General features: G+C 40.4%; 1 protein-coding gene across 5 annotated transcripts in view; it reads left to right on the forward strand.

Moving 5' to 3' along the window:
• tafa5a (TAFA chemokine like family member 5a) overlaps positions 1–26,639 on the forward strand; it is a 778,752-nt gene that overhangs the window by 619,870 nt on the left and 132,243 nt on the right. For 3 of the 5 annotated variants that reach the window (XM_073066373.1, XM_073066370.1, XM_073066371.1), the window contains exon 3: positions 9,402–9,562. In XM_073066373.1, the coding sequence (XP_072922474.1) occupies positions 9,402–9,562 (161 nt within the window). The remainder of the gene's footprint in view (positions 1–9,401; positions 9,563–26,639) is intronic. The other 2 variants (XM_073066372.1, XM_073066374.1) reach the window with 1 other exon arrangement.

Below are 26,639 nucleotides of genomic sequence, written 5' to 3' on the forward strand. Positions count from 1 at the left end.
CCTCAACCACTGCATTCCACCTACCACTGAACAGATTAATGCAGATGTCACCTCCTTGGCCCCACATTCATTTTTCTTACAAAACCATAGAAGCTTATTTATATCACATATACCCTAGGTACAGACATTCAATATGCTTACTACCATCTATAAAACAGTCAATATCCCAGGGGCATCCACCACTCTCAGAGTTCCCCACTGTACCCATTGCAGCCACACACTCTCTCTCCAAGGACAGGCAGTCACAAATTTATCTTCAGAAAAGGGACAGGCAATTGGCTCAGGCAGTGCCATCCACTTTCTACCGCCTAGTGCCAGGCCCAGGAGCAAGCCCACCAGGAGGTCCTCCTCACGCCCCACGCCCTTCCAAACTGAGTGCCTGTCGATGAGCAGCAGGGTACTAAAGTGCAGCCAGAACCTCAGCATCTGCCCCTTGAGAAACTCAAAAAGCGGCTGCAGCCTCTCACGTTCCGTATGCCTGCGGTATACTAACTCACCCCAGCCACAGAATGGACAAGTGGACGGGATGTCACTGAACCTGCTCAAAAGCCTGTTGTACAGTACTGCCTGATGCAACACCTCCCACCGCAGGTCCCCAATGTACAGGGCAAACACGCCCGCATAAAGAAACTGAGGACGTCCTCCGCCGCCAGATGGTAACACGGTGAAGCATTGTAGACACCCACATTAGACAATTGATTACAGCTCTGCCTTAAACGCTATAGTTCAAACAAGCTCCAAAAATACCTCCTGAGCATGGGACTTAACATCGGCCTTTGCAACAGGACCCTTAACTTCCAGACAGCAGACCACAATCCTCCTGGAGGACCATTATCTTGTCATAGGGTTTGGAGGCTTGCGTGCCTCAGTCACCTATGTTGGCAGGAAACAGGATTTTCTGCTTTGGCTCTTGGTAGGGTCACCCGTGCCAAACAGGTCAAAGGGCAAAGGGCAGACAAAGAGTGGTCCACCGGTCTTCCAGGTTCGGGTGTTTAGCTCAGGCCTAACAACCGAGACTGATAAAAAAAAATTGTTACAAGAACAGTAATCATGAATCCTTAAAGATAGGTAGATAGATAGATAGATACTTTATTCATCCCCATGGGGAAATTCAACATTTTTTCCAATGTCCCATACACTTGTTGTAGCAAAAACTCATTACATACAATACTTAACTCAGTAATAATATGATATGCATCTAAATCACTAACTCAAAAAGCATTAATAATAGCTATAAAAAAAGTTCTTAAGTCCTGGCAGTTGAATTGTAAAGCCTAATGGCATTGGGGAGTATTGACCTCTTCATCCTGTCTGAGGAGCATTGTATCGACAGTAACCTGTCGCTGAAACTGCTTCTCTGTCTCTGGATGGTGCTATGTAGAGGTGTTCAGGGTTTTCCATAATTGACCGTAGCCTACTCAGCGCCCTTCGCTCAGCTACCGATGTTAAACTCTCCAGTACTTTGCCCACGACAGAGCCCGCCTTCCTTATCAGCTTATTAAGACGTGAGGCGTCCTTCTTCTTAATGCTTCCTCCCCAACAGGCCACCACAAAGAAGAGGGCGCTCTCAACAACTGACCTATAGAACATCTTCAGCATCTCACTGCAGACATTGAATGACGCCAACCTTCTAAGGAAGTACAGTCGACTCTGTACTGTACTGTAAAGGGCCTTCATTGCTGCCCTAAATGCCAGTGGTGTAATGGGCATTAAAAAAAAATCAGCAAGGATAGACAGCAACACCTCTACCATGATTATCCTCCATATAAGTTCCTCTAAAGGATCCTTCCTCAGGCTCCCTATGCACTCATAATGATGTGAGCAGATTCTGCTCCAATACCCTCTACAAGTTTGCAGATAATAACACTGTAGTAGGCCAGATCTCAAATAATGATGAGTTGAGGTGCAGAAAGGAGTTATAGGGCCTAGTGATATGACAACAACCTTTCCCTCAATGAAGCTTTGTAATGCATACTCTGGGTAGAAGGATTTTGATAAAACTGTGTCATTCAGAGCCTTTATAGCACTATTGGGATTAAAAAACAAAAGACAGTACATCAGTGAAACAATATTTATCCTTATATGCCAGGTAAAACAGTGGCTGCTCCAGGCAAGCTATAACTGGACTAATTGCTGGTGAATCCATCAGAATCTGAATAATTTACTCAATGCAGGCTTGATCTCTCACCTTTTATAACCTCTCCACCCACTGACCCTTTTATTATGATCTGGATATTATTAAGTATTGCCACAGGTACAGTACAATTCACAGCCAGGTACTTTGTGTGCTCCTGTATTTGCAAACTAAAACTTTCAATTATGTCACAAGCTATGTGAATTATAACTCGACTAATTCCTTTGTTGGGAACAGTTAAAGTGAAAAGATCTATATTTATCTTCCTGTAAATTTACTTTGAGGGCATTATTTATTTAAGACTCTAACGTGCTAGAATCCAATTCTCTGATGTTTTCTGCATGAAAGCGGGTGGTCTGTGCAGAATAGGGAAAGGCAGCAGTTACAAACCATGAAGTCTTTCACAACCCACTGACTACAGAGACTTTAGGTGACTATAGCAGCACCTGATCCCATTAGTAAATATTAGGAAGGATTTTGTTTCTTCTAAAATGTGTCTAAGTTGCATTTCCACCTTCTGAATAAAAGAACTATTGAAACAACTGCAATATCGAGTACAGGAGATGGGGTGTTATATTGAAGGTGTATAAGGCGTTGGTGAGGATTACTTTGGAATATTGTGTGCAGTTTTGGCTTCCTTCTTACAGGAAAGATGTAATTAAGGTTGAAAGAGTACTGAGAAAATATAGAAGAATGTTGCTGAGTCTGGAGGACCTGAGTTATAAGGATAGATTGAATAGGTTAGAACTTTATTCCTTGGAACGTAGAAGATTGAGAGGAAATTTGATGGAGCTATACACAATTATAAAGATTATTGATAAGATAAATGCAAGCAGGCTTTTTCCGCTGAGGTTGGGTGGGACTACAACCAGAGGTCATGGATTAAGGGTGAAAAGTGAAAAGTTTAAGAGGAACATGAGGGGAAACTTCTTCACTCAGAGGGTTGTATGAGGCTGTCAGCACAAGTGGTACGTGTGAACTCAATTTCAACATTTAAGAGAAGTTTGAATAGGTACATGGATGGTAGGGGTATGGAGGGCTATGGTCCCATGCAGGCCAGTGGGAGGTGGCAGTTTAAGTGGTTCAGCATGGACTAAATGGGCCAAAGGGCCTGTTTTTGTGCTATACTTTTCTATGGCACTACGACCATTTTCAGATTTCAATGCCAGCAATAACTTCTCACAATATATTGATTCAAAAAACATTTGACTCAAAGTTCCCAGTTTAGTTTTTGCCAGGGCCATTTTCTTTTGCTGGTAAATATGCTCTGGTGAAATTCCATGGCGCTTCTTCCTTTTTTCATGTCTGGCACTGGCAATATAGGTAAACTGTCTACATCCCACCTCTCACAATTTGATACTCCCTCAGAAGAATGTGATGATGATGCTACACAAAATCCATTGGAGGAGAAATACTGATTGAATTCAACTACTGTCTAGCCTGAATTTTACTTTAAATGAAACAGGATGTTGACTTCCTCATCCTGTATGCTTGCCACACTGTTCAGATCCATTCTTATTTCAAAGCTGTTTCTCAGTGCCTTTGCTGCAATTGTTGATAGTTATCATTAATTAGTTGTATAAATGCAATGTAAGATGCACAGAGCACAAAATGCTTGTTTTGGTTATGTCTGTGGTCTTTTGCTTTTATCTATAACAAGATGGATTGTCTGAGTGTGTGTTGGGCAAGTTTTAACTGGTTCTAGCAGACTAGTGTAAGTTTACTGTATGCCGTGCTTTGTAGTGTCGGATACAGGGAGTTCTTTAAAATCTTTCCAAACTTGAAAGGCGCCTCCAATTCTTTGAACTTTCCTCAATGTTGTTACAATCCAGGCAATCTTCCCAATGAATGCCATACAATTTGGAATTGGAGTTGGTTAATCATTGTCACTGACTGAGGTAGGGTGTAAAGATTGCCTTGCATACTGTCCATAATAGATCAATTCTAGGTTCTGATCCTAGAAGCAGATACCTCTTCCAGTCATAGAGTCATTGAAAAGTACAGCACAGAAACAGGCTCTTCATCCCATGTAGTCCATGCTAAGCTATTTAAATTGCCTAGCCCCATTGACCTGCACCTGGACAGTAGCCATCTGTACCCCTACCATCCATATATCCATCCAAACCTCTTTCAAACTTTGACATTGAGCTTGCATGCATCACTCGCACTGGCAGCTCGTTCCACACTCTCACCATCCTCTGACTGAAGAAGTTCCCCCTCATCTTCCCCTTAAATTTTTCACCTTTTGCCCTTAACCAATGACCTCTAGTTGTAGTCCTACTCAACTTTGGTTGAAAAAGCCTGCTTGCATTTACCCTATCTATGCTGCTCATAATTTTGTATACTTCTGTCAAATCTCCCCTCACTCTTCTACGTTCCAAGGAATAATGTCCTAGCCTGCTCGGTCTTTGCTTATAAAGTAGACTTGGGGATTTTTCCTAGTTGCTGTCACACATGGACTGACAAACTATAATAATGTCAGAAGCTGTGTGCCCCGGGACACTACCTGGGTCCTTATTGTTTGAAAGGCTGAGCCCTCTCTTTTCCTATTGCCAGTAGTCTACCTAGCTCTTCCATCACCACTGGACACTGGGTTCCATGTCCTCTTGTGCAGTCAGAAGCTCTGATCAATGATTCTAGACAGCAGGATATATCTTCTTTCTGCTGTTTTATCCAACTCGAGCCAACCCTCTCCAGTGCAGTCCGAATTTACCAGCAGTGACTCAATGTTATTTGTCCTTTCTTTGGACATCCAGAAAGGATGTTGTACTATTGCAGCAGCCAGTCTGATGGAAGTCTCCGCTAAACAGGAGGCAAAGGTCTCTAAGCAACATGCAACACTGTGAATACTAGCGATATTTACAGAACTGTGCAAAAGTCTTAGGCACATGCTTATATATATAGAGAGAGAGTGGCTAAGTCTTTTGCACAGTACAGTAGTAATTTCATGTATTGCACTGTACTGCTGCCACAAAATATTAACAAATTTCATGACATATGTGAGTGATGATAAACCTGATTCTGATATGGGTCTCTGTTGTGGACTGAGAGTGGGAAGGGGGCAGGGAGAGGGGAACCATGGTTGGGAAAAGGGGAAGGGAGAAGGGAGGGAATGGGAAGCACCAGAGAGACATTTTGTAATGATCAATAAAGCAATTATTTGGAATCAAATAACCTTGCCTGGTGCCTCACACTATACCACAGCCCTCCCATGGCACTCCAACCTTGCCATTCCCAACATCCTTTGTTTCCTCCAGATTTATAAACTCGCTCTCCACTTCACGTTGACAAACACAGTACTGTGCAAACTCTTAGGCACATATATACTGTATATATGTATATACAGAGAGGACTGAGACTTGGATCCTGAGTTTTGTGAAGGGCCATCAGTTTCTGAATTTTTTTGGCACACTTTCTCCATTAGATTGTGGCCATTTACCTGTGATGATACCAATGGGCATGGTTTCTGGGATATTTAATATTGAACATCTCTGAAGTTTTTTAAGCCTTCTGGCAGGTTTTTGTGTACTTTCCCTTGTGGACCCAACAGAACGTTTCCTTCATTTGAGTGAAAATAGTTGGGAGTCCTGTAATTATTTCTAAGGAATGTACTGCCAGCTCCAGAGGAAGAGAGGTCATGGGCATTGTTACAGCTGTGCAGACGTTGAATGTAATATTTTGGGGATCTGACAGACTCAAAGATTTTAGTGCATCATTAGGTGCACAGGTGGATCTGTGAAGGGTTGCTGTCACGGTGGTCGCTGACGAAGATTCAACCCAGGAGCGGGAAAATGGCGGAATCTGTCTCGGCAACCACTGGCAACAACTCAAGCCAGGTGCAGAAGATCAACTGATTCTTGTCACAGTGAGTGCTGGCAAGGACTCAGCTCAGGAGCAGTGGAATAGCAGACTCCCATGAAGAGATGGGAACAAGAGGTTAGACACAGGCATACCAACAGTGCATCGGAGGCATGACCGAGCCACACCACGAGACTAACCATACTCCACAAGAAATGACTCCACACCAGCCTTCAAGGAGAGTCCCTTTCAAATAATTGTAGAATGTGGGAAATCCGTGCGATTCACAATAAATTTGAGAAGATTAAACAGAAAGCACAAAGGCTTAATGACTCTTGTTAAGACAGCAATTAGTAAATACTGGTGCTCGGGAAACTTAGAAGCCCAGCTGTCTGTTGCAAGTCACAGAGGCCCACTGGGCTCTTGATATTTGCTTCGTCTACTGTTTACATCCTTAGACCAATGGCTGGGAAATTTTATGCGCAACACCTAAGTCTTGTTGGACAGTAGAACCTTGCATCAAGGTGAACATTCCTCAAGAGGCATGCAGCAATTTCAAGATTTCTAGGACAATGTATATTTTATTTGAGCTTTGAGATTTCCATGACTGGAACTGTCTGTATACCTGAGGCATCTCAATGCACAATGCACAAATCATACCCATATCTCAGGCACTGGTAGCAAACAGTCAATTTTGTGAGTGTGGAAGTGTGGAGAGGGTTAAAAAGTTCAAAGTAATTTATTATCAAAGTACATTTATGTCACCACATATCACCCTGAGATGCATTTTCTTGTGGGAATTCACAGTAAATACAAAGAAATACAATATAATCACTGAAAAACTGCACACAATAAAGATAGACATACAACCAATGTGCAAAAGACATTAAATTGTGCAAATACAAAAAAACCCTCAATAATGATAAATAAATAGTAAATATTGAGAACATGAGCTGTAAAGTCCTAGAAAGTGAGCCAATAGGTTATAGAATCAGTTCAGTGTTGGAGTAAGTGAAGTTTTTTACTCTGATTCAAGAGCCTGATGGTTGAGGGGTAATACCTGTTCCTGAACCTGATGGTAATGGACCTAAGGCTCCTTTACCTCCTTCCTGATGGCAGCAGTGAGAAAAATTTAAGAGAATTGTGGATAGATACATGGATGGTAGGGGTATGGTAGGCTATGGTACAGGTGCAGTTCAATGGAATGGCACTGACTGGATGGGCCGAAAGGCCTGTTTGTATGCTGCACTTTTCTATGACTCTATGGGTGGTTTGAGGATTGGTGATGGAGAGAGAAAGAGAGAAGCCAGTGATACACATTGACCCCTCTCACATTCTAAGAAGGAAAATTGTAATATACCCAAAATTCCTATCCTTCAAGACTGGGAGTACTCTTGGTGGCGGTAAATAGATCGACAATGATTCTGAGTGAAAGAGCTTACCAGAGGCAGCACTTTCTTGAAGTATATTCCCCAAATGGCCATTTACTGAAGGAGACATAAGACTGTGAGACGATGCCTGAGCTGCACACAGTGTACTGATATATCTAAGCTGTGTATTGTACAATGAGATTGCTAAAGTACAGTATGCTTTATATGATGAGCTGCCTGAGCCATGCATTGTGTATTGAGATGTTTGCACTCTGTATTATATAAATTGCCTTAGCTCTCTATTATGTGTGGAGATGGCTGAGCTGTGTATTGATGTGTCTGCATAGTCATGGCTACCCTTATGAGGGCAGTGAATAATTTTTTTGCGATGTTTTGTGGGATTGGAAGTAACACTACGAGATTCTGGCCCCCTCCCAGTGTTCAGTCTCCACTAAGGGCTTCCTGCCCTCGGAGTCTAACAGAAGTGTGTTTTTGGCCATAATTTGTGCTGTGTGAATCTCCAGAGGCACATGTAAAATGTTTGGAGCACTGCCAACTCTTTACATTCCATCAGGCTTCAGCCATTAATACAGAAAAAAATGATGCTTCCCTTTAACTGGGTTAAACCATTTAAAGGCTCCACCATAAGCTTTATTTCTTTTGCAGTAGACCCATTGGGATTGGGATTAATTTGTCATACTTACCTTGCATTGCAAACAGGGGTCATAGAATTTTAGTATAATGAAGGGAAAAGGAAACGGATTAGGATGGGGTTCTCAACCTGGGGTCTATGGACTACTCGGTTAATGGTAAGGGTTGAATGCCCCAACTGGGTGGTCTTTCATCAGTTCTGTTATGGTTATTATTCCATAGATTTATTGAGTATGCCCACAAGAAAATGAATCTCAGGGTTGTATATGGTGACATATATGGATTTTAATAATAAAATTGACTGAAACTTGAAAAGGGTTGGAAATCCCAGGTTAGGAGGATTTTGTTGAGCATCTGGCTGTATGCTCTCAAAAGCACAGATGACTCATTGCTAATCCATCCCACCACCACTACCCCAACTCTCAGTGTGAAATACAACCCATTATTTCCTACTGTTAATAGTAGACAATCCACAAGGGAATTTTATACAAAGTCTGTGGTCATCACAATATTTATAGCTTCTAATGAGCCTGACTCCAAGAGCTTGGCACTAATTTTGCAGACTAGCTTGGCTTTTAATAATAATGGTTGGTGTGGTGAAATTAATAGATGGTCTTCTGAGGTTGTAATTAAGGGATTTTGTTGAACCCACTCAGAATGACTCACTTTGTGTTTGCAAAGCTTTGATAGAGATTCCATGCTTCACCCTCTCAAAAACTACCTTGAACGAAATTTTAATGATGGAAGTAAAGGATGTGAAAGGGCTTCCCAGTGTGAGCACCTCCGCACCATCTGCCACAAGTGGGACTTCCCGGTGGCCAAATATTTTAATTTCCAATTCCCATTTCTGTTCCAACGTGTCAGTCCATGGTTTCCTCATGTGCTAAGATGAGGCCACCCTCAGTTTAGAGGAGCAACACCTTATATTCTGTCAGGGTAGCCTCCAACCTGATGGCATGAATACCGATTTCTCCTTTTGGAATACAAATTCTACCCCCCTCCTCTATTCCCCACTCTGACCTTTTACTTCTTTTCACCTGCTTGTTACTTAACCCCCAGGTCCCATCCTCTTCCCTTCCTCCTATTGTCCACTCTCCTCATCGATCAGATTCCTTCTCCAGCCCTTGATATTTCCCACCCACCTGGCCTCTCCATCCAGCTTCCCCTCCCCCCACCTTTTTATTCTGGGATCTTCCCTCTTCCTTCTTATTCCTGAAGAAGGGTCTTGGTCAGAAATGTCAACTGTATTTATTTCCATAGATGCTGCCTGACCTGTTGAGTTCCCACCACATTCCATGTGTGGGTCTAAAAAAAATTCCTGAGGGTAACTTGCTCTGAAAAAGCAGATTTGTTCGTATACATTCAGCTCTAATCAGTTCATTTAGCCTGCCTTTCTTAACATGGTAGAATATTGGAAGACTCATGGTTATTTTTCTTTAATTTTTCAGCACGGATTGTAAAGACTAGACAGTGGTGTGAAATGCTTCCCTGTTTGGAAGGAGAAGGCTGCAATTTGTTAATGAATAAATCAGGCTGGACCTGCACACAGCCAGGTGGGCGAATAAAGACAACTACGGTAAGACAGGGATCCGATCGACAGACTAACCAAGTACGTACTGAATATAATATATAATCAACCCCATGCTTAAAGCTGAAGTTGCATCAGACAAGGAAATTTTAATAATTACTTATATTATCAATATAATAATTACATTATCAATAACTCAAAATCCAACTTCAGTGGATACACAAACTGATTGTGGGATATTTTAAAGTATCCTAAGATATGATTGCCTTGAAAACCCAATTGGCTCAAATATATTGCTTTTTAATTACTGTAACTATTAATATGATTTATTATTTTTGTTATAATTGTGAAGATTAAAAATGATCTATTTTATCTTACCTCAAAAATGACCAATATCCACATTATGGAAAAATTATGTTCTGGATTTTAAGTATTTGAATGCTTTGGATGACAATTGTAATATATGTTTTCATTGTAGTATTTAGTATCGGTTATAGTTACTTATGCAATACTGATGTTTATCAGTGCGAGTTGACAAGTGAATTTTGATCTGTATTTCAGTTGGATGAATAGGTTAGGTGCTGATCCAGTTCACGTGCATTGATGTTCCCTCTCACATTAGTGAATTCAATAGAAGACAGTGCACTCTGATTACTTTTAAGCAGCTCATTGCTGAGTTTGAGACAGTTAACATGCTCAGGAACGGCAGAGAGTGATAAATAAGACTGCAGTTCTATTGTCTCTGCAATTACTATAGACTAAGAAAGTGTACTTGGTTCCAATTGCAATTGTATGCTTCAATATCTGTCGTGTGCTGGAGAATTTAGTGCATTGTAATGCAAATTTAAAAGTCCAGGTTGAGTACCCCTTATCTGAAATTTCAATATCAGAAAACCTCTGAAATCCAAATTTTCTTTGAGCGCTGATGTGTCAACTCAAATGCAAAATTCCATAAGGCACTGGGAAGTTTCCCAGGCGATGCGCAGGTCTTTGCACAGTACAGACAGTTCTGGAAAGTGACCTCATATATGTAATAATCCGAAGTTAATGAAACATAGAACAACACTGCATAAAGCTAAAATGAAGATCTTGATTATGTACTGAAAGAGTGAATTCATCAGCATTGGAGTGAATATATTCCGCATAATCTATACTGATCATGAAACAAACATAGAGCTATCACAACAAACTGAAAATTGAAGGTAATCGTGAACATTTAGCAGGCTGGCTGCAGAAATTTAAGAAAAGGCACAACATTACTCTTTTTAAGATTTGTTGTGATCAGCAGATCAGTGTCTGATGATTATGAAGTGCAGAGAAATACATTGAGTTTTCCAAGATATTCGCTGATAAAAATCTAACATCCTGAAAAGTTGCATCAATACATGTGTTATGAACAAGCGTAAGACAAAGATGGCTTACCAATAGCTCATACTGTAAAGTCAGTCAGAAATGATAGTAATTCTAAGCTCATTATGCCTGCCAAAGTCTGAGAAATTCTGAAATTTGTAACATTTTTGGTCCCAAGCATTTTGGATAAGGGTTAATCAACCTGTACCAAATCTCAAGCATCCTTTAACTTGCACCTAGCATGTGTTAGAGGAAAATCAACAATGATAGAGCAACTCTGAAAAAGTGACAATTTGACCAAATAAAAGTCTGTGATGTTATTAAAGAGCCAGTGTGGGAGAATCCTGGATGTGACAATGATCTGTTTTTTTTTCAATGTGTTCTGTTAACCAACATGGTTAGATAGCATTATTATAACTGTGATGCAACACCTTCTGGAAAATTTATTAAGATTCCTGCTGTTCTTCACCATCATGAAGAACCTATAATGTTTATGAAAACTGCACTGTGTAAGGCAAACAATAGTTGATGGTTGGCACTGGAGTACAGGAATTACAGATTTTGTGTTCTTTGTCCTCTAGCTCCGTTATGACATAACATTTCTCTGGCCCACGTAAACCAGGTGAATGGAAATACTGTATATCCAATTCCACAAGAGACTATGGGAAAAATGACAGTCAGATTACATTTATAACACTTAAGTGCTCGTCTTGTTAAACTTTGCTGCATAAATCAGTTCCTTTGCCCTCAGGCTGAAGAGAGATGTTGCCAGTGTCATGCAAATGATAGTGTTCTTCATAGTCAAACACCGGTGGTTGTCAAATCTATTGCATGGATATGGCCTGCCCCTTCGAAATAACTTGCTCTCACATTGATCTTTTGACTTCTAAAGAGTCCAGTGCTGGAGTTCCCTTGCCAGATCAACATAAGAATTAGTGGATCATAATTTTTGCAGTCATACATTGACTTTTATGGTTGCAGTTTTTTTTAACACTGTTAAGGATTTGCACTTAGCACTCAAAATGAAATGTTGTCATGGAAATGCAGTGGACACTTTGCGTTCAGTGGGAATTCTATTTTGGGTACAGAAACTTTGAATGTTTTTGAGATCAAAATAAAAACATAGTGAACTTTATCACTAGTGGAAAGTTAAAATTGTTAAGTCTATTGCACAGCCGTAGATAATTAAGAAAATCAACATCTTTTATACAGTATATCTCCCAATTCTTTTCATTGCCCTAGCAATTCTAGATATAATACACTCCATGTACCCAGAGTATACTAGAGACAAAGGATTGCTTGCTGGTTCCACATTTAAATAGCTCCAGGCATTAGCAATATCTCATATTCTTCAGTAATGAACTCCCAAATGTCAACAGTAAATTGCCTGGCGGTGGCAGGAAAGGCTTAAGTTGACCGTATTGTTGAAATTTCTCAGGTATAATGTCAGCCAATCAGAAGGGGCAATGCAGCACTTTACCAGCTACCATTGATGAAACTCTTACACAAACAGAATGTCCACTACCATGAGATTCCATAAATCAGAATCAGTGTTAATATCGCTGGCATATGTTGTGAAATTTTTTGTCTTTATGGTAGCAGTACAAAGCAATATATAATAATAGAGGCAAAAAAACTGTGAATTACAGTAAGTGTATATAGACTAAATAGTTAAATAAGTAGTGAAAAAAATTTAAAAATGAAAAGTAGTGAAGTAGTGTTCATGGGTTCAATGTCCATTCGGAAATCGGATGGCAGAGAGGAAAAAGCTGTTACTGATTCATTGAGTGTGTTCCTTCAGGCTCTTGTACCTCTTTCCTAATGGTAGCAATGAAAAAAGGTTATGTCTTGGGTGATGGGGGTCCTTAATGATGGATGCAGCATTTTTGAGGCATTGAAGATGTCCTGGATACTACAGAGGCTTGTGCCCATGATGGAGCTGACTGTGTTTAAAACTCTCTGCAGCTTATTTTGATCCTGTGCAGCAGCCCCACCCCATATACCAGATGGCAATGCAGACAGTTAGAATGCTGTCTATGGTACATCATAGCAATATGTGAGTGTCTTTGGTGACATAACATATCCCTCAAGTTCCTAATGAAATATAGCTGCTGTCATGTCTTCTTTGTAGCTGCATTGATAGGTTGGGTCCAGGAGGTGCACCAGTGTTAATGGTCAGCGAAGTGGGGATGTTATTTCCAATCCACACACACCGTGGTTTTACAGTGAAGAAGCTGAGGATCCTGTTGCAGAAGGAGGTACAGAAGCCTACGTTTTGGAGCTTTTTGGTCCATGATTCAGATTCTGAAGTGTAATGTTAGAGTCAGTTAATCCTAAACGAATTCTCAAATCACACTGAACGGAGAAAATGAAATGAGAGACTCTTTGAAGGATGTGATTCTCCAAAATGTGATTATAGGATGCGTAGGCAGACTCTCTTTTCCTTGGAGTGAAGGAACCTGAGGGGGAGATCTTGTGGCAGTTCATAAAATTATGAGAGGCAAAGATATGATAGATAGTCACAATCTTTTATTCCAGCAGAAGGGAGTGGAAAACTAGCAGGCATAGGTTGAAGGTGAGAGGAAAGTATTAAAGGGTATCCAAGAGGCAATTTTTTCCACACAAAGGCGGTCAATAAATGGAGCACACAACCAGAGGTTTAAAAGTTATTTGTTCAGCTACGTGGATAGGTAAGGTTTAGAGCAGAGGTTGCCAGCCTTCTTTATGCCATGGGCCCCTACCACTAACTGAAGGGCTAGCGGACCCTAGGTTGGAATCCCCTGGCCTGAGAGATGCAGGCCAAATGCTACAACTGGATTTAACATCAATATGTGTCCTGGCTGTTGCGCATTAGGCCAAGGAATGGAAACAGATCTGTTCACCCATAATTAATCTTACTGTTATCCACTCCAACTAAATGAAGGAGAGGTCACTTCTAATCAACCGCTCTCCCATTATGAGAAGACTTCTGATGAGCAAGCAGCTCTCTCAAGCATAACTACAATTGCTGTGACCAGGTCATATCTGTCACTACTTTATCAATGAAGGTTCACAGCGTTGGAGGTTGACTTCAGCCCTTCCTCCCCAATAAGAAAAAGGGATGAAGTTTGTTTCAAGGACTGCCTAATAACAACGCCTTATCTCAGCAATGATTTCCAACAGCTGAATCTGTTTCCAACTTGATGGGTTGACAGTGATCTCTCTATTTTGCTTGCCATAGCTATAGTTGCACAGGTGGCAACCATTATCTTAGCCAGTGCCACACAAAAATAGTACCGGAAGGAATTGAGTGATACAACTGGAAATTACAATCTAAATAATAATAAATCTTTCTCAGCCTCAACAGTAAAATTCAAAGTTCAAAGTAAATTATATGTCACTGTATACAACCCTAAGATTCATTGTTGTGGGCATACTCAATAAATCCGTAATAGAATAATAACAATCATAGAATCACTGAAAGACCACATTAATTGGGGCATTCAAGGTGCAAAAGACAACAAACTGTTCAAATACAAAAAGAAAGAAATAATAATAATAAATAACGAGAACATGAAATGAAGAGTCCTTGAAAGTGAGTCTATAGGCTGCGGGGACTTTTCAATGATGGGGCAAGTGAAGTTGAGTGAAGTTATCCGCTTTGGTTCAAGAGCCTGATGGTTGGGGGGGTAGTAACTCTTCCTTAACCCGGTGTGAGTCCTGATGCTCCTGTCAATCTTTTTCTCGCCCTTTGCAATATAGAGCTCTACATGCGGCTGCACGTGCACCATGATTTGTCTCCTATGTTAGAAATCTTAGATTTTGTATTTGTAATTGTAGTTGTAACTACCAGCATCAAAGTTCGAAGTACATTTATTGTCAAAGTATGTGTACATTATACAGCCATGTGATTCGTCTCCATACAGCCAGCCAGGAAACAACGAAATTCAGAAGAACCCATTTAAAAAAAGACCATCAAACACCCAAAGTGCAGAGTGAAAACAGAAGCATGCAAACAATAAAAGCAAGCAAATAGCCATTCAGAACTGCAATCCGCGAAAGAGAGTCTGTGCACAGACCCTCAGTTCAATGCAGGTGGATAAACATCACAGAGCAGCAAAATGAACTGGCCTGTCCTTCGTGCCCCAACACCCTGACCTTTTCTATCTGACTTAGTGCTTAAATTGCCATCCAAACGTTGGGTTCAGTCATTGTGATACACTCTGGGGACAGGACCAGGAATCATTGCTCTGCACAAGTGACAGCAGTATCAGGATGCTCACACACAGTTAGGTGAACTCTGCCAGTGATCCAGCATATGTATACAGGGTTCTGTTATTTGCCGTATTCACTTGCAGAGGGAAGATGAAACCACGTGAACAGGGTGGCATCATTTTCTCAATTACCGTTCAGATTATCAATTGAACAGCAATGCAAAGGAGGAATTTGAACTGATAATTTTGTATAATTAATGATGAGCTTGAAACTCCTGGATTGTATTTTTAAATAATCATCAGGCTTGGGGAAAACATATGAGCAGAATTAGGCCATTCAGCCCATCGAGTCTGCTCCACCATACCATCAGAGCTGATTTATTATTCTTCTCAACCCCATTCTCCTGACTTCTCCCTGTAAACTTTGATGCCCTGACTAATCAAGAACGTATCAAACTCTGCTTTAAATATACTCAATGAACTGGCTTCTGAAGCTGCCTGTGGCAATGAATTCCACAGATTCACGACCATCTGATTAAAGAAATTCCTCCTGATGTCTGATCTAAATGAATGTCCCTCTATTCTGAGGCTGTGCTCTGGTTCTAGACTGCCCCATGGTAGGAAACATCCTCTCCACATCCACTCTATCCACACCTTTCAATATTCAATAGCTTTCAATGTTATCCGCTGTGATACTTCTAAACTCCAGTGCGTACTGGCCCAGAGCCCTCAAATGCTCCTTATATGTTAACCCTTCCATTCCTGGGATCACTCCTGGGACCTTCTATGGTCCCTTTTCAATGCCAGCAAATCTTTCCTTAGATATAGGGTCCAAAACCGATTATAATACTCCAGTGTGGTCTTGCCAATGCCTGTAAAGCCTCAGCATTACATCCTTGCTCTTGTTTTCTAGTCCTCTTGAAATGACTGCGAACTAACATTGCATTTGCCTTTCACTGACTCAATCTGCAAGTTAACCTTTCGGGAATCCTACATAAGGACGACCAAGTCCCTTTGCACCTCTGAGTTTTAAACTTGCTCCCTGCTTAGAAAATAGCCTATGCTCTACTCCTTCTACCAAAGTGCATGACCATGCATTTCCCTACACTACGTAGTATTCCATCTGTCATTCTGATCATTCTCCAAATCGGTCTAATTCTTTCTGCAGACTCTCTGCTTCCTCAACAGTTCTCAACAATTCCATCGTCCAATCATTGACACAAAATCTGAGAAGTGGTCTCAGTACCAACCTCTGTAGAAAACCACTAGTTGCCGCAGCCAACCAGAAAAAGCCTCCCTTTTTCCCAATCTTTGCCTCCTGCCAGTCAGCCAATCACAGAGTCATAGAAAAGTACAGCACAGAAGCCAGCCCTTTGGACTCTGTAGTGTGTGCTGAAACATTTAAACTGCCTACTCCCATCAACCTGCTCTGGGATGGAAGGAAATGCCCAGTCTTTTGGTGGCAGCAGACACACACTGGTGGTTGACTTTCAGTGGGGATGGACAAAGATGCCAGCATTGTTCACATTCAACAATTAAGAGGAAAAAGTATACCCACTGTAAAATACCATGATCATAAAATGTTTAGTTATGTGAGAACTTTGATCAAAATATTCCGAAACATGTATGATTTAATACAAGACTGTAAAATTTCTTGAATATTTCAATTTTTACTTTAACCATATGTGCATATTCCGTTCTTTTTTTGGCTCTTTGCTAATGTTTAAAATTTTATTAAAATGATTTATTGAGATACAGCACAGAGTAGGTCTTTCAAGCCCTTTGAGCCATACAATTCCCCACTTATTTAACCTAACCACGGGACTAATTTACCGACCAACCAGTATATCTTTGGACTGTGGGAGGAAACCCATGTGGTCACAGGGAGAATGTAGAAACTCCTCACAGGCAGCAGGAGGAACTGAACCTGGGTCACTGTACTATACAGCGTTGTGCTAACCACTATGCTACCATACTACTAAACCACCTGATTCCCATTCTGTGTGAATTCTTGGTGACTGATTTTTTAGCTAGCAATGGTTCAATGTACAAAGTTCAAGTTCAAAGTAACTTTGTTATTGAAGTACATATATGTCACCATTTTCTTGTGGTATATTCAATAGATCAAATAACCATAATAGAATCAATGAAGGATCACATCAAAAGGGTGGACAACCAGTGTGCAAAAGACAATAAACTGTGCAAATACAAAACAAAAATTAATACACAATAAATATTGAGAAAATGAGATGCAGAGTCCTTGAAAGTGAGTCTATAGGTTGTGGTAAGAGTTGAATGTTGTTATTCCTTCTGCTTCAAGAGCCTAATGGTTGAGGGGTAGTAGCTGTTCCTGAACCTGGTGGTGCAAATCCTGAGGCTCCCGTACCACCTTCCTGATGGCAGCAGTGAGAGGCAAGCTCGACCTGGGTGGTGGGGATCCCTGATGATGGATGCTCTTTCCTGCGACAACACTCGTGTGGATGTACTCAATGGCAAGGAGGGCTTTACTTGTGATGGACTGGACAAATCCGCTACTTTTTGAAGGATTTTCCATTTAAATACATGGCAGTAACAGGCATTGGAACAGGTGAATATACTCCCTCTAGATCTGCAAGTTGCTTCAATTTGGAACTTTGCTGCTGACCAACAATTCTGATCCTTAGATTCCATCAGGGTGTCCCACTTACTAAACTTTTAAGAAAAAATATTGTACAATTTTGAAGGCGGTTTTCTCTGCAGGAAGAAAGCCAACAAAATCATGGTTCCATGTTCAAACAAACTGAGGTATTTGCTGCCATTTTAGCAGTAGCACAATGCTGAATGGGTGGCAGGATGGAGATATGTCTCTACCAAAGGAGGTGTAAGATGGTTCTTCTCTCCACTAGTGTGCAGATCACCCTTGGGCAGGTGTAGCACCTGCTTAGCACCTCGATCAGGGTCACATGAAGCCATGGGAGCAGGTGGTGGACGGTCGTCTGAGCAGCTGGTGCATTTCACAAGTCCTGGTTATGCAATCATTGACACCAGGCAGACAATCTCTGAGGAGCATTGATAGAGGCTGGGGTCACCTGTCTTGTAAAGACACTGCCCAGAAGAAAGCAATGGCAAACAATTTATGTAGTAAAATTTGCAAAGAACAATCATGATCATGGAAAGACCATGGTCACCCATGTCAAACAACAAGGCACATTACGAAGAAGCTAAAATATTTTTGTCTCAACATTTGCAGCATCAGTCCATGACAATAGTCAATTGATTTTGAGTGAGAACTGAATCTGGACGATGGCTTGAAATATTCTTATTTCTCACTGCACCTTTGCTAAACACAGGTCCAGCTGAGATTGCTGATGCAGAACCACCAATGTGCAGAAATCTACAAACAGCTGTACCCTTCTATGCACATCTATTCCGTGGTTCATGGAGCCCTTATTAGTCTTCAGACCTGTTAAGCTGTAATTCGTATTAAAGTTAATTAGCTTGTCCAGGAGTCAAATGATGTACCTGTTCTGTACATTACTGGAAGAGCCGAGGATGAAAGTGATGACATGTTTTCTCCAATGTGGGCACATAATTCAAGCCTCTTTGCTGCAAGGCATTGTGCCTGGTTCTTCATATATTTGTTTAAGAGACCGCTGGAGGAGTATTTTATTCAGATAATAATCCCCTCAAGGCTTCCCTTTCCCTTTGAGTAATGATGAAGTGTTTGTATTACGTTGGGGATCTGAGAATAGACAGACTGATTTAACAGACAAGTCTGCAGGTTGAATCCTTCAATCAGCCCAGAATGCTCAATTCCCCAGCTGCGGAAGGTAAAGCTCATTATTACAATTCGATCGACTTGAATCAGTGACTTTCCCCTTTGCTGCTTTTAGAAATCAAAGTTCAAACCATCCAAGTGATACCTCATTCACAGTGCCTTCCACTTTAATGGTTCAGTATTTTGCACGTTCTTGTTTTACCCAACTGAGTTTGAACATACTGCTATCATTCATACTGCCTCTTCCTTGAATGCAATTACATTAATGAGCCATAATGCCCATGAATGGAAAATCCTACAAAAAAAAAAGTGGATATGGCCCAGTCCATAAAAGGTAAAGTCCTCCCAACCATTGAGCACATTTACGTAAAACGTTGTCTCAGGAAAGCAGCATCAATTATCAGGGACCCCGACCACCTCGTTGCTGCCTTCAGGAAGGTCATACAGAAGCCTCAGATTTACTAGTCCTCACCCATCAGGCTCTTCAATCAAAGGGGATAATTCACTCAACTGCCCCATCATTGAAATCAATGGACTCACCTTCAAGGACTCTTCATCTCATGTTCTCAATATTAATTGCTTATTTATTTATTATTAATTCTTCTTTTTGTATTTGCACAATTTGTCTTGTGCACTCTGGTTGAACTGCCTAGTTGGGCAGTCTTTCATTGATTCTGTTACGGTTATTATTATTGAGTATACCCACAAGGAAACAGATTTCAGGGTTGTATATGGTGACGTACTGTATATGTACTGTGATAATAAAATTTTCTTTGAACTTTAATTACCCAGAACTTGCAGCAGGTAGTGAGCTTGTAAGTTCAACTCATCTCGACAGGATCCACTCCTATTGGCCCATAGCCACCTGGGTACAATGTGGCCAGACCGCGGGTAGTGACATTATTAATGCCTTCACATGAGTGTGCCAAAATAAGGCACATGGATGAAACAGCTGGAATAAATATTGTCAGCTGGCTAAGCAATGACTCAGACAGATATTCAATAACAGTCAAAGCTGACGAAAAATACAGAAATTAATTTAGAAGATCTTTAACACTTCAAAAACTTGTTTTAAGTAGATATATAAGCACAATTCAAAAAATGGTATTGGTTTTCAATCTACCTTGGTTTTGAGCAACCATTATTCTCCATTAGGATAAGTGAATTTCCTGATCCTGTACCAGTTCAGTTTTAGAATACACAATCCCCATAAGCAATTTCCTAACAAGTATTGAGTTCACCTCTAGTGAAAAAAATAATATTTACTTTAAAGATGACAAATAATAATGCCATCAAAAAAGTGGCCAGTGCATGCCAATAGCGTAATAATTCTGTGTGATTTTAAGTCAATTTTATTTGCTTCTTCATGGATGATAAATTGGACATATGAAAAAAAGGCTTATTTTTGTAACAAATATTTTAAGTTTGCCTAAAAATTCTTAATTTTAAGAGCTATCTTTAAGGTTTGGAATTAGCAGAGAAAACTTTATAAGCTTGCACAGAACATCGCAGAAATTCTATTTTCTGATCTTTAGTGCAGACTGTTTCTAGGTAAATTACTTCCTTGAAACCAATACAAACTTACCAAAATCCAAGCCTCTATCTATTTTGCACACTTATAAATATGCAATAAAGCAAATATAGGTATTTCCATTTCTCTTTTTTTACATATTTTGTTTCATGGCCCTCTTTGGCAGAGTAATTAATAGATGCCACAGTGTAATTATATGGTGGATAATTTTTTTTGGTGTGACTGTATTTTACTGATATATGTGCTTGCTGTCTTATACGTGCTGTATCCGCTTTGTGCTGGGTGGGACTGTTGGAGCTGTGTGTTGCGCTCTGGCCCCAGACTAACACTGTTTCATTTGCCTGTATTCATGGGTTGTCACGCATGGTTGAATGACAACTGAACGTGAACTTATCAAACAATGCATCGCAATAAGTGACACGTAATAAAGCACACCACAGAAGGTGAAGTGCTTCAGATGGAATCAGATTAAATGCAGGATTAACTGGAATTTGCAGATGCTTTTCATTGGGTAACAACAAATATTTATTCAATGCTCTTACAGCTGGAAGCGGATTTTCAACTCGCCATTTACTTTTTTTGAAATTAAGTGAGAAGTTGCCAAGCAGAAGAAAAATCCATTTGCTACATTTTAATTATATGGCTAAAATTAGTCACCCTTATTATCCGGGAATTAACAAACAAAAACATTCTCTGTGGCTAGAAATAAAAGAGGAAGGACCTTTTAAAATTTTCCTGATGCACGTGAATTTGCTGGTCATTTGAGAGGTTGATGAGAGCATGCTCACAGAACATTTTCAAACTAACCATATCTTGGACGAGGGAGTCACTTTGGTTTTGTCAAGCTCATTTTTCGATATTGCTGAAGCCATTGAGCTTTAACAACAGTGCAGCAGCTTTTATTGAATTCAGTTCCACTAAATGCCATGGCAGGATTTGAATTTGTGTCCTTCAGCTCACTGAAACTTGTAAGGGAGCAGCCTAAGAAATGAAAATAGCCCTAAAAAACCCTAGTTTGAGATTTGTTTGAGGGCACATTGCTGTAGTGAAGTTCAAAGTAAGTCTACTATCAAAGTACATATATGTCACCATATACAACCCAAAGATTCATTTTCTTTTGGGCATACTCAATAGAACAATGCCCATAACAGAATCAATGGAAGACAGCACTAAATGGACCTACAACCAGTGTGCAAAAGACACCAATCTTCATAAATACAAAAAGAAATTAATTATAATAAATATATTAGCACTAAATATCGAGAACATGAGATGAAGAGTCCTTGAGAGTGAGTAATTTGGTTATGGGAACATTCCAATGATGGGGCACGTGAAGTTATCCCCTTTGGTTCAAGAGCCTGATGGTTGAGGGGTAATAACTGTTCCTGAACCTGGTGGTGTGAGTCCTGAGTCTCCTGTACCTTCTTCCTGATGGCAGCACTGAGAAAAGACCATGGCCTGTGTGGTGGAAGTCCCTGATGATGGAAATTTATGTGTTACAGTAAGCTCCAAAAGTTAGGACATGATCAACATGTCTATCCTCCTTTTACCATTGACCTCTTCAAAGTATCAACTTTTTGGATACGATCACCTTACACACATTTAAAATGTAGTTGGTAAGCTATATCCATTCGAGGAAATAAGGCCATTGATGTTGTCATATCATACTTGTTAACAAAAGCAAAAACCCAGCAGTCTAAAATAGATTAACCTCAGCTTTTTTCCAGGCCGCCTCCAATCGGATTCAAGTAACAGTTCATTCAGATTTGCCAGACAGATGAGATGCATAAGTCGATCTTTTTACTGCTTCTGAAAATATTGGAATTAATTATTATGGCTTTTGAACAAATTCCCTGCAGATTATTAGCAATACTTACTGAGAGTCAGTGTAAACTAGGTGCAGAGAGCCTACAAGCTGTTCAGTTTCAAACTCTATAGCTCAAAATTAGGTTGCTATGTTTTTTGGAGATGAGCATTTTGAATGCTCTCTTTCCACCTGCAAGCTGATCATTGTAAGTTATTCACATGTTGGGACTGATGCTTACTTTTATTTCTCAGCTGTTTTCTGCAGTTTGCCACTCTTTCAGTTCACATCTACTTCAGCGTTGATCTTCTTGTTATTTTGTCAAGTTCCCATCATTCTTCCCACACCAAATGCTGAAGGAACTCAGCAGGTCACACGGCATCTGTGGAGAGGAATAAACAGTCAATGTTTTGGGCCGAGACCCCTTGTGATCTGTTGAATGTCTCCAGCTTTTAGTGTGTGTGCGCTCTGGATTCCTAGCAACTGCAGAATCTTTGATGTTAACCTTTCATTGTCCCACTGGCTTTAGAACAGTGGTTTCTAACCTTTTATCCCCATGGACTAATACCATTAAGCAAGGTGTCCGTGGCCTCAGGTTGGGAATCCCCACTTTAGAAGAATTGCAAAAAGGCAGTTTCATGTTCTGTTCAGCCAGCAAGATTAATTTAACCTAAGAAAAAGGGCCAAGATCTTTGAATTCTCCAAAAGGGGCCTCTTTCTACACAGTACTAGACTTAAATATCATCTGACATCCACTAGCTATTTTATAAATATTCTCTATATTCTCCCTGCAACTCATTATTGCTCCCATCCCTCACTAAACCAGTTTGTCAAATGCTATCGCATTTTATCCTCCCTATGATATGCTTTGCAGATAACTTTATTCTGCCATTCACTGCAACTCTAGCCGCTTGACTTTGCATCCACCAATTGCAGAGAGTGGTGTGGACAGCCTAGCGCATCTGTAGATGTGAACTTCCTATTATTCAGGACATTTACAAAGACAGCGTCAGGGTGCTGGAGCAGGGACCCAGTCGCAGACCAAGTACTGTGCGCACTGTGATATTTCTTGAGTAGCAAATCCAGAGAGGCAACACAGTCAGCGTCAAAGTTCAGGCAGAGATCAAAAGTTCCAGAGAAATCTGAAAATCAGAATCGGGAAACAGGCAGAGTCAATATTCAGACGGACAGAGTTCAGATACGAGTGCTGAAAAGGCTCAGGAAAATTCACTGGCACAATCTGGCAACAGACAGGTGAAAACACAGGTCTGAAATACACTGAGCAATAAACAGGGAGTAATACAGGGGCCGGAGTAGAGCAGGAGCTGGGACAGGAGCACATGGCAATACAAAACCACAGACTGACAGCCGGGGGAAACACACAAAAAGACAGAGTTCAGCTGGAGGTACTGACAGACAGGTGTGTAAAAAGGGCCCAAAGGATTATTGGGGACCTGAGTCACCCCAACCACAAACTGTTCCAGCTGCTACCAAGTGGGAAGCGGTACTGCAGCAGGTCCAACAGGCTCTGGGACAGCTTCTTCCACCAGGCCATCAGACTGATTTATTCATGCTGATACAATTGTATTTCTATGTTATATTGACTGTCCTGCTGAACATACTATTTATTATAAATTACTCTCAATTTATATTTAGACAGAGATTTTTACTCCTCATTTCTATGAAGGATGTAAGTAATAAAGCCAATTCAATTCAATAGTTAAAAAGTTTACTCCTTGTTTTATTGCTTGATCGGAGCAGACTAGCTCAGCAGTCAATGACCCACACAGCCCTAACTGAACTGAACTAAATTGCTTCAATTATTCTGTAGTTGGAGATTTTATATTCTGTGTTTTTCACTCGTTTTTTTTGTATTTGCACGATTTGTTCTCTTTTTTTGCTCGTTGGGTGTTTGATGGTTTCTTTGAACAGGTTCCATGGAGGTTCTTTGTTTCGTGGCTGTCTGTGGAAAGATGAATCTCAGTGTTGCGTTCTGCATACATACTTTGATAACAAATATACTTTGGATCTTTGAGATGTGATTTCATGAAGAGCCAAAGCACTGTTTTTATATATTCAGCTTGAGCCACTCACTGGCTCAGCGTTTCCAGACACCGAGTTCCTCAAATATTCACATTCTTTGCCTTGTTGATAGAAACAAAAGAAGATGTTATTGATACCGTAAAAGTTAAGATTAGATCTACTCTTATGTCCGCTATCAACACATAGCTCATTATCTCACAGTAAATTGGCAGCTGAGGCAATGTAATAATTAGGAAAATGCAAAAACCAGAATGTGTCTTATATTCCAGTTGATACTTAGCAAGTTCCTGTTTATAGAACGTCTCTCAGATTCTCTATCAATGAACTGCTGATGTGAAAAATAAAGTATTCAAAAATCAAAAGTAAATTACAAACTCTTGTTCCATTTTTTTCAGCAAGTTGTCGGTATGAAGCTAAGCAGCAGCTTCATGGTATTACAGTTACCTGTGGAAAATCAACATAAAAATTAATAAATGCACCCAACTGTTAGATTAATAATATGTGTATGAAATTGTATTAATTATTGTGTAACTTACTTTTTAATCACATGATTGTGATAGTTACTGTAACATATAAAATTGACACCCAGAAATTATTTGAAAGATATATCATTAATAAACTTGAAGTCGTCATGGAAACATGTAATTAATAACTAAACCTTTCATACTGGGAATCATTCTCGTGAACCTCCTCTGGACCTTCTCAAATACCAGCACATCTTTTCTTAGATAATGGGACCAAAGCTGCTCACAATACTCCCAAGTGTGGTCTGTCCAATACCCCAGAAAGCTTCAGCATATATCTTTGCTCTTATATTTTAGTTCTCTTGGAATGAATGCTAACATTATCAAGCAATAGTAAATCAAGGCAACTGGACTTGTTGTGTTATAGAAGACATTTTACCATTCATCTTATCTTTATATGAACTGTTGTGGACACGCCAGGGTAGAGATGTTAGGACTACATTGTAAGTGTCTGATAGGTGGTGTCATACCCCACCACCTCTGTTCAGGGATGGGTTTTCCAGTCTGACAAAGATGACTTCTTTAACCCCTCTTTCAAACCACCTGTCCTCTCTGTCCAAAATATGCACTTTGTTGTCATCAAAAGAGTACCTTGTCCTTCAGGTGTACATATACAGCCAGGTATTGACCTGATGTGTTTTCCCTCCTGTGTTGGGCCATTCATTTGTGAAGTGGTTGTTTTGTCATGCCAGTATACAGATCTGTGCAGTTCTCATTGCATTGGATAGCATATAGAAATATTGCTGTATTTATGTTTGGGTGTAGTATCCTTGGGGTGGGCAAGTTTCTGTCTGAGTGTGTTTGTAGGTTTAAAAAACACAGGGATTTGGTGTTTGTTGAAAATCCTTCTGAGTTTCTCTGAAACTCCAACTACATATGGGATGACTGTGCTTTCCCATCTGCTTTGCTCCTTACCACTGTCTGTTGGGTTGATGTCCCTACTGGTTTTTGTTGCTGTCTCAATGAAGGCCCAGTCAGGGTAGTTGCAAGTGTTCAAGTCTCCTCTCGAATACTTTCTCTCCTTGTCTTTAGTTGTAATGTTGATCAGCCCAACTCTACCCTGGTGTCTCCACAACAATTCACACCTCCTTTCATGCAAAGATAAGGCTAATGACCCTCTCATTACCTCTATGACTGTGAATGATTGGCGAAATGTCTTCTAGAAAACACAGCAAGTCTTGTTGCCTTGACTTGTTTGATATATTGACTATTGTTTGATATACAATGACCTGGATGTCTGAGAACCTTCACAGACAGAATGCTAGCATTGAATTTGCCTTTCTTATCATTGACCATTCCTTATCATTTATGAAAGTCCTACACCCATCCTACACCAAAGTACTACACCCATCGTTTCCAAAGGGTAAAGGATGAACTGAAGGAAATTTATGTTAGGCAAGAAACGGTGTTGGATAGACTGTTGAGTCTGAAGGCTGATAAGTCCCCGGGACCTGATGGTCTGCATCCCAGGGTACTTAAAGAAGTGGTTCTGGAAATCGTGGACACATTGGTAATCATTTTCCAATGTTCTATAGATTCAGGAACAGTTCCTGCTGATTGGAGGGTGGCTAATGTTGTCCCACTTTTCAAGAAAGGAGGGAGAGAGAAAACAGGGAATTATAGACCAGTTAGCCTGACGTCAGTGGTAGGAAAGATGCTGGAGTCAATTACAAAAGAGGAAATTACGACAAATTTGGATAGCAGTAGAAGGATCAGTCCGAGTCAGCATGGATTTATGAAGGGAAAATCATGCTTGACTAATCTTCTGGAGTTTTTTGAGGATGTAACTATGAAAATGGACAAGGGAGAGCCAGTGGATGTAGTGTACCTGGACTTCCAGAAAGCTTTTGATAAAGTCCCACATAGGAGATTAGTGGGCAAAATTAGGGCACATGGTATTGGGGGCAGAGTACTGACATAGATTGAAAATTGGCTGGCTGACAGGAAACAAAGAGT

The sequence above is a fragment of the Hemitrygon akajei genome, chromosome 14 (assembly GCF_048418815.1).
Source record: "Hemitrygon akajei chromosome 14, sHemAka1.3, whole genome shotgun sequence".
Classification (NCBI taxonomy): domain Eukaryota; kingdom Metazoa; phylum Chordata; class Chondrichthyes; order Myliobatiformes; family Dasyatidae; genus Hemitrygon; species Hemitrygon akajei.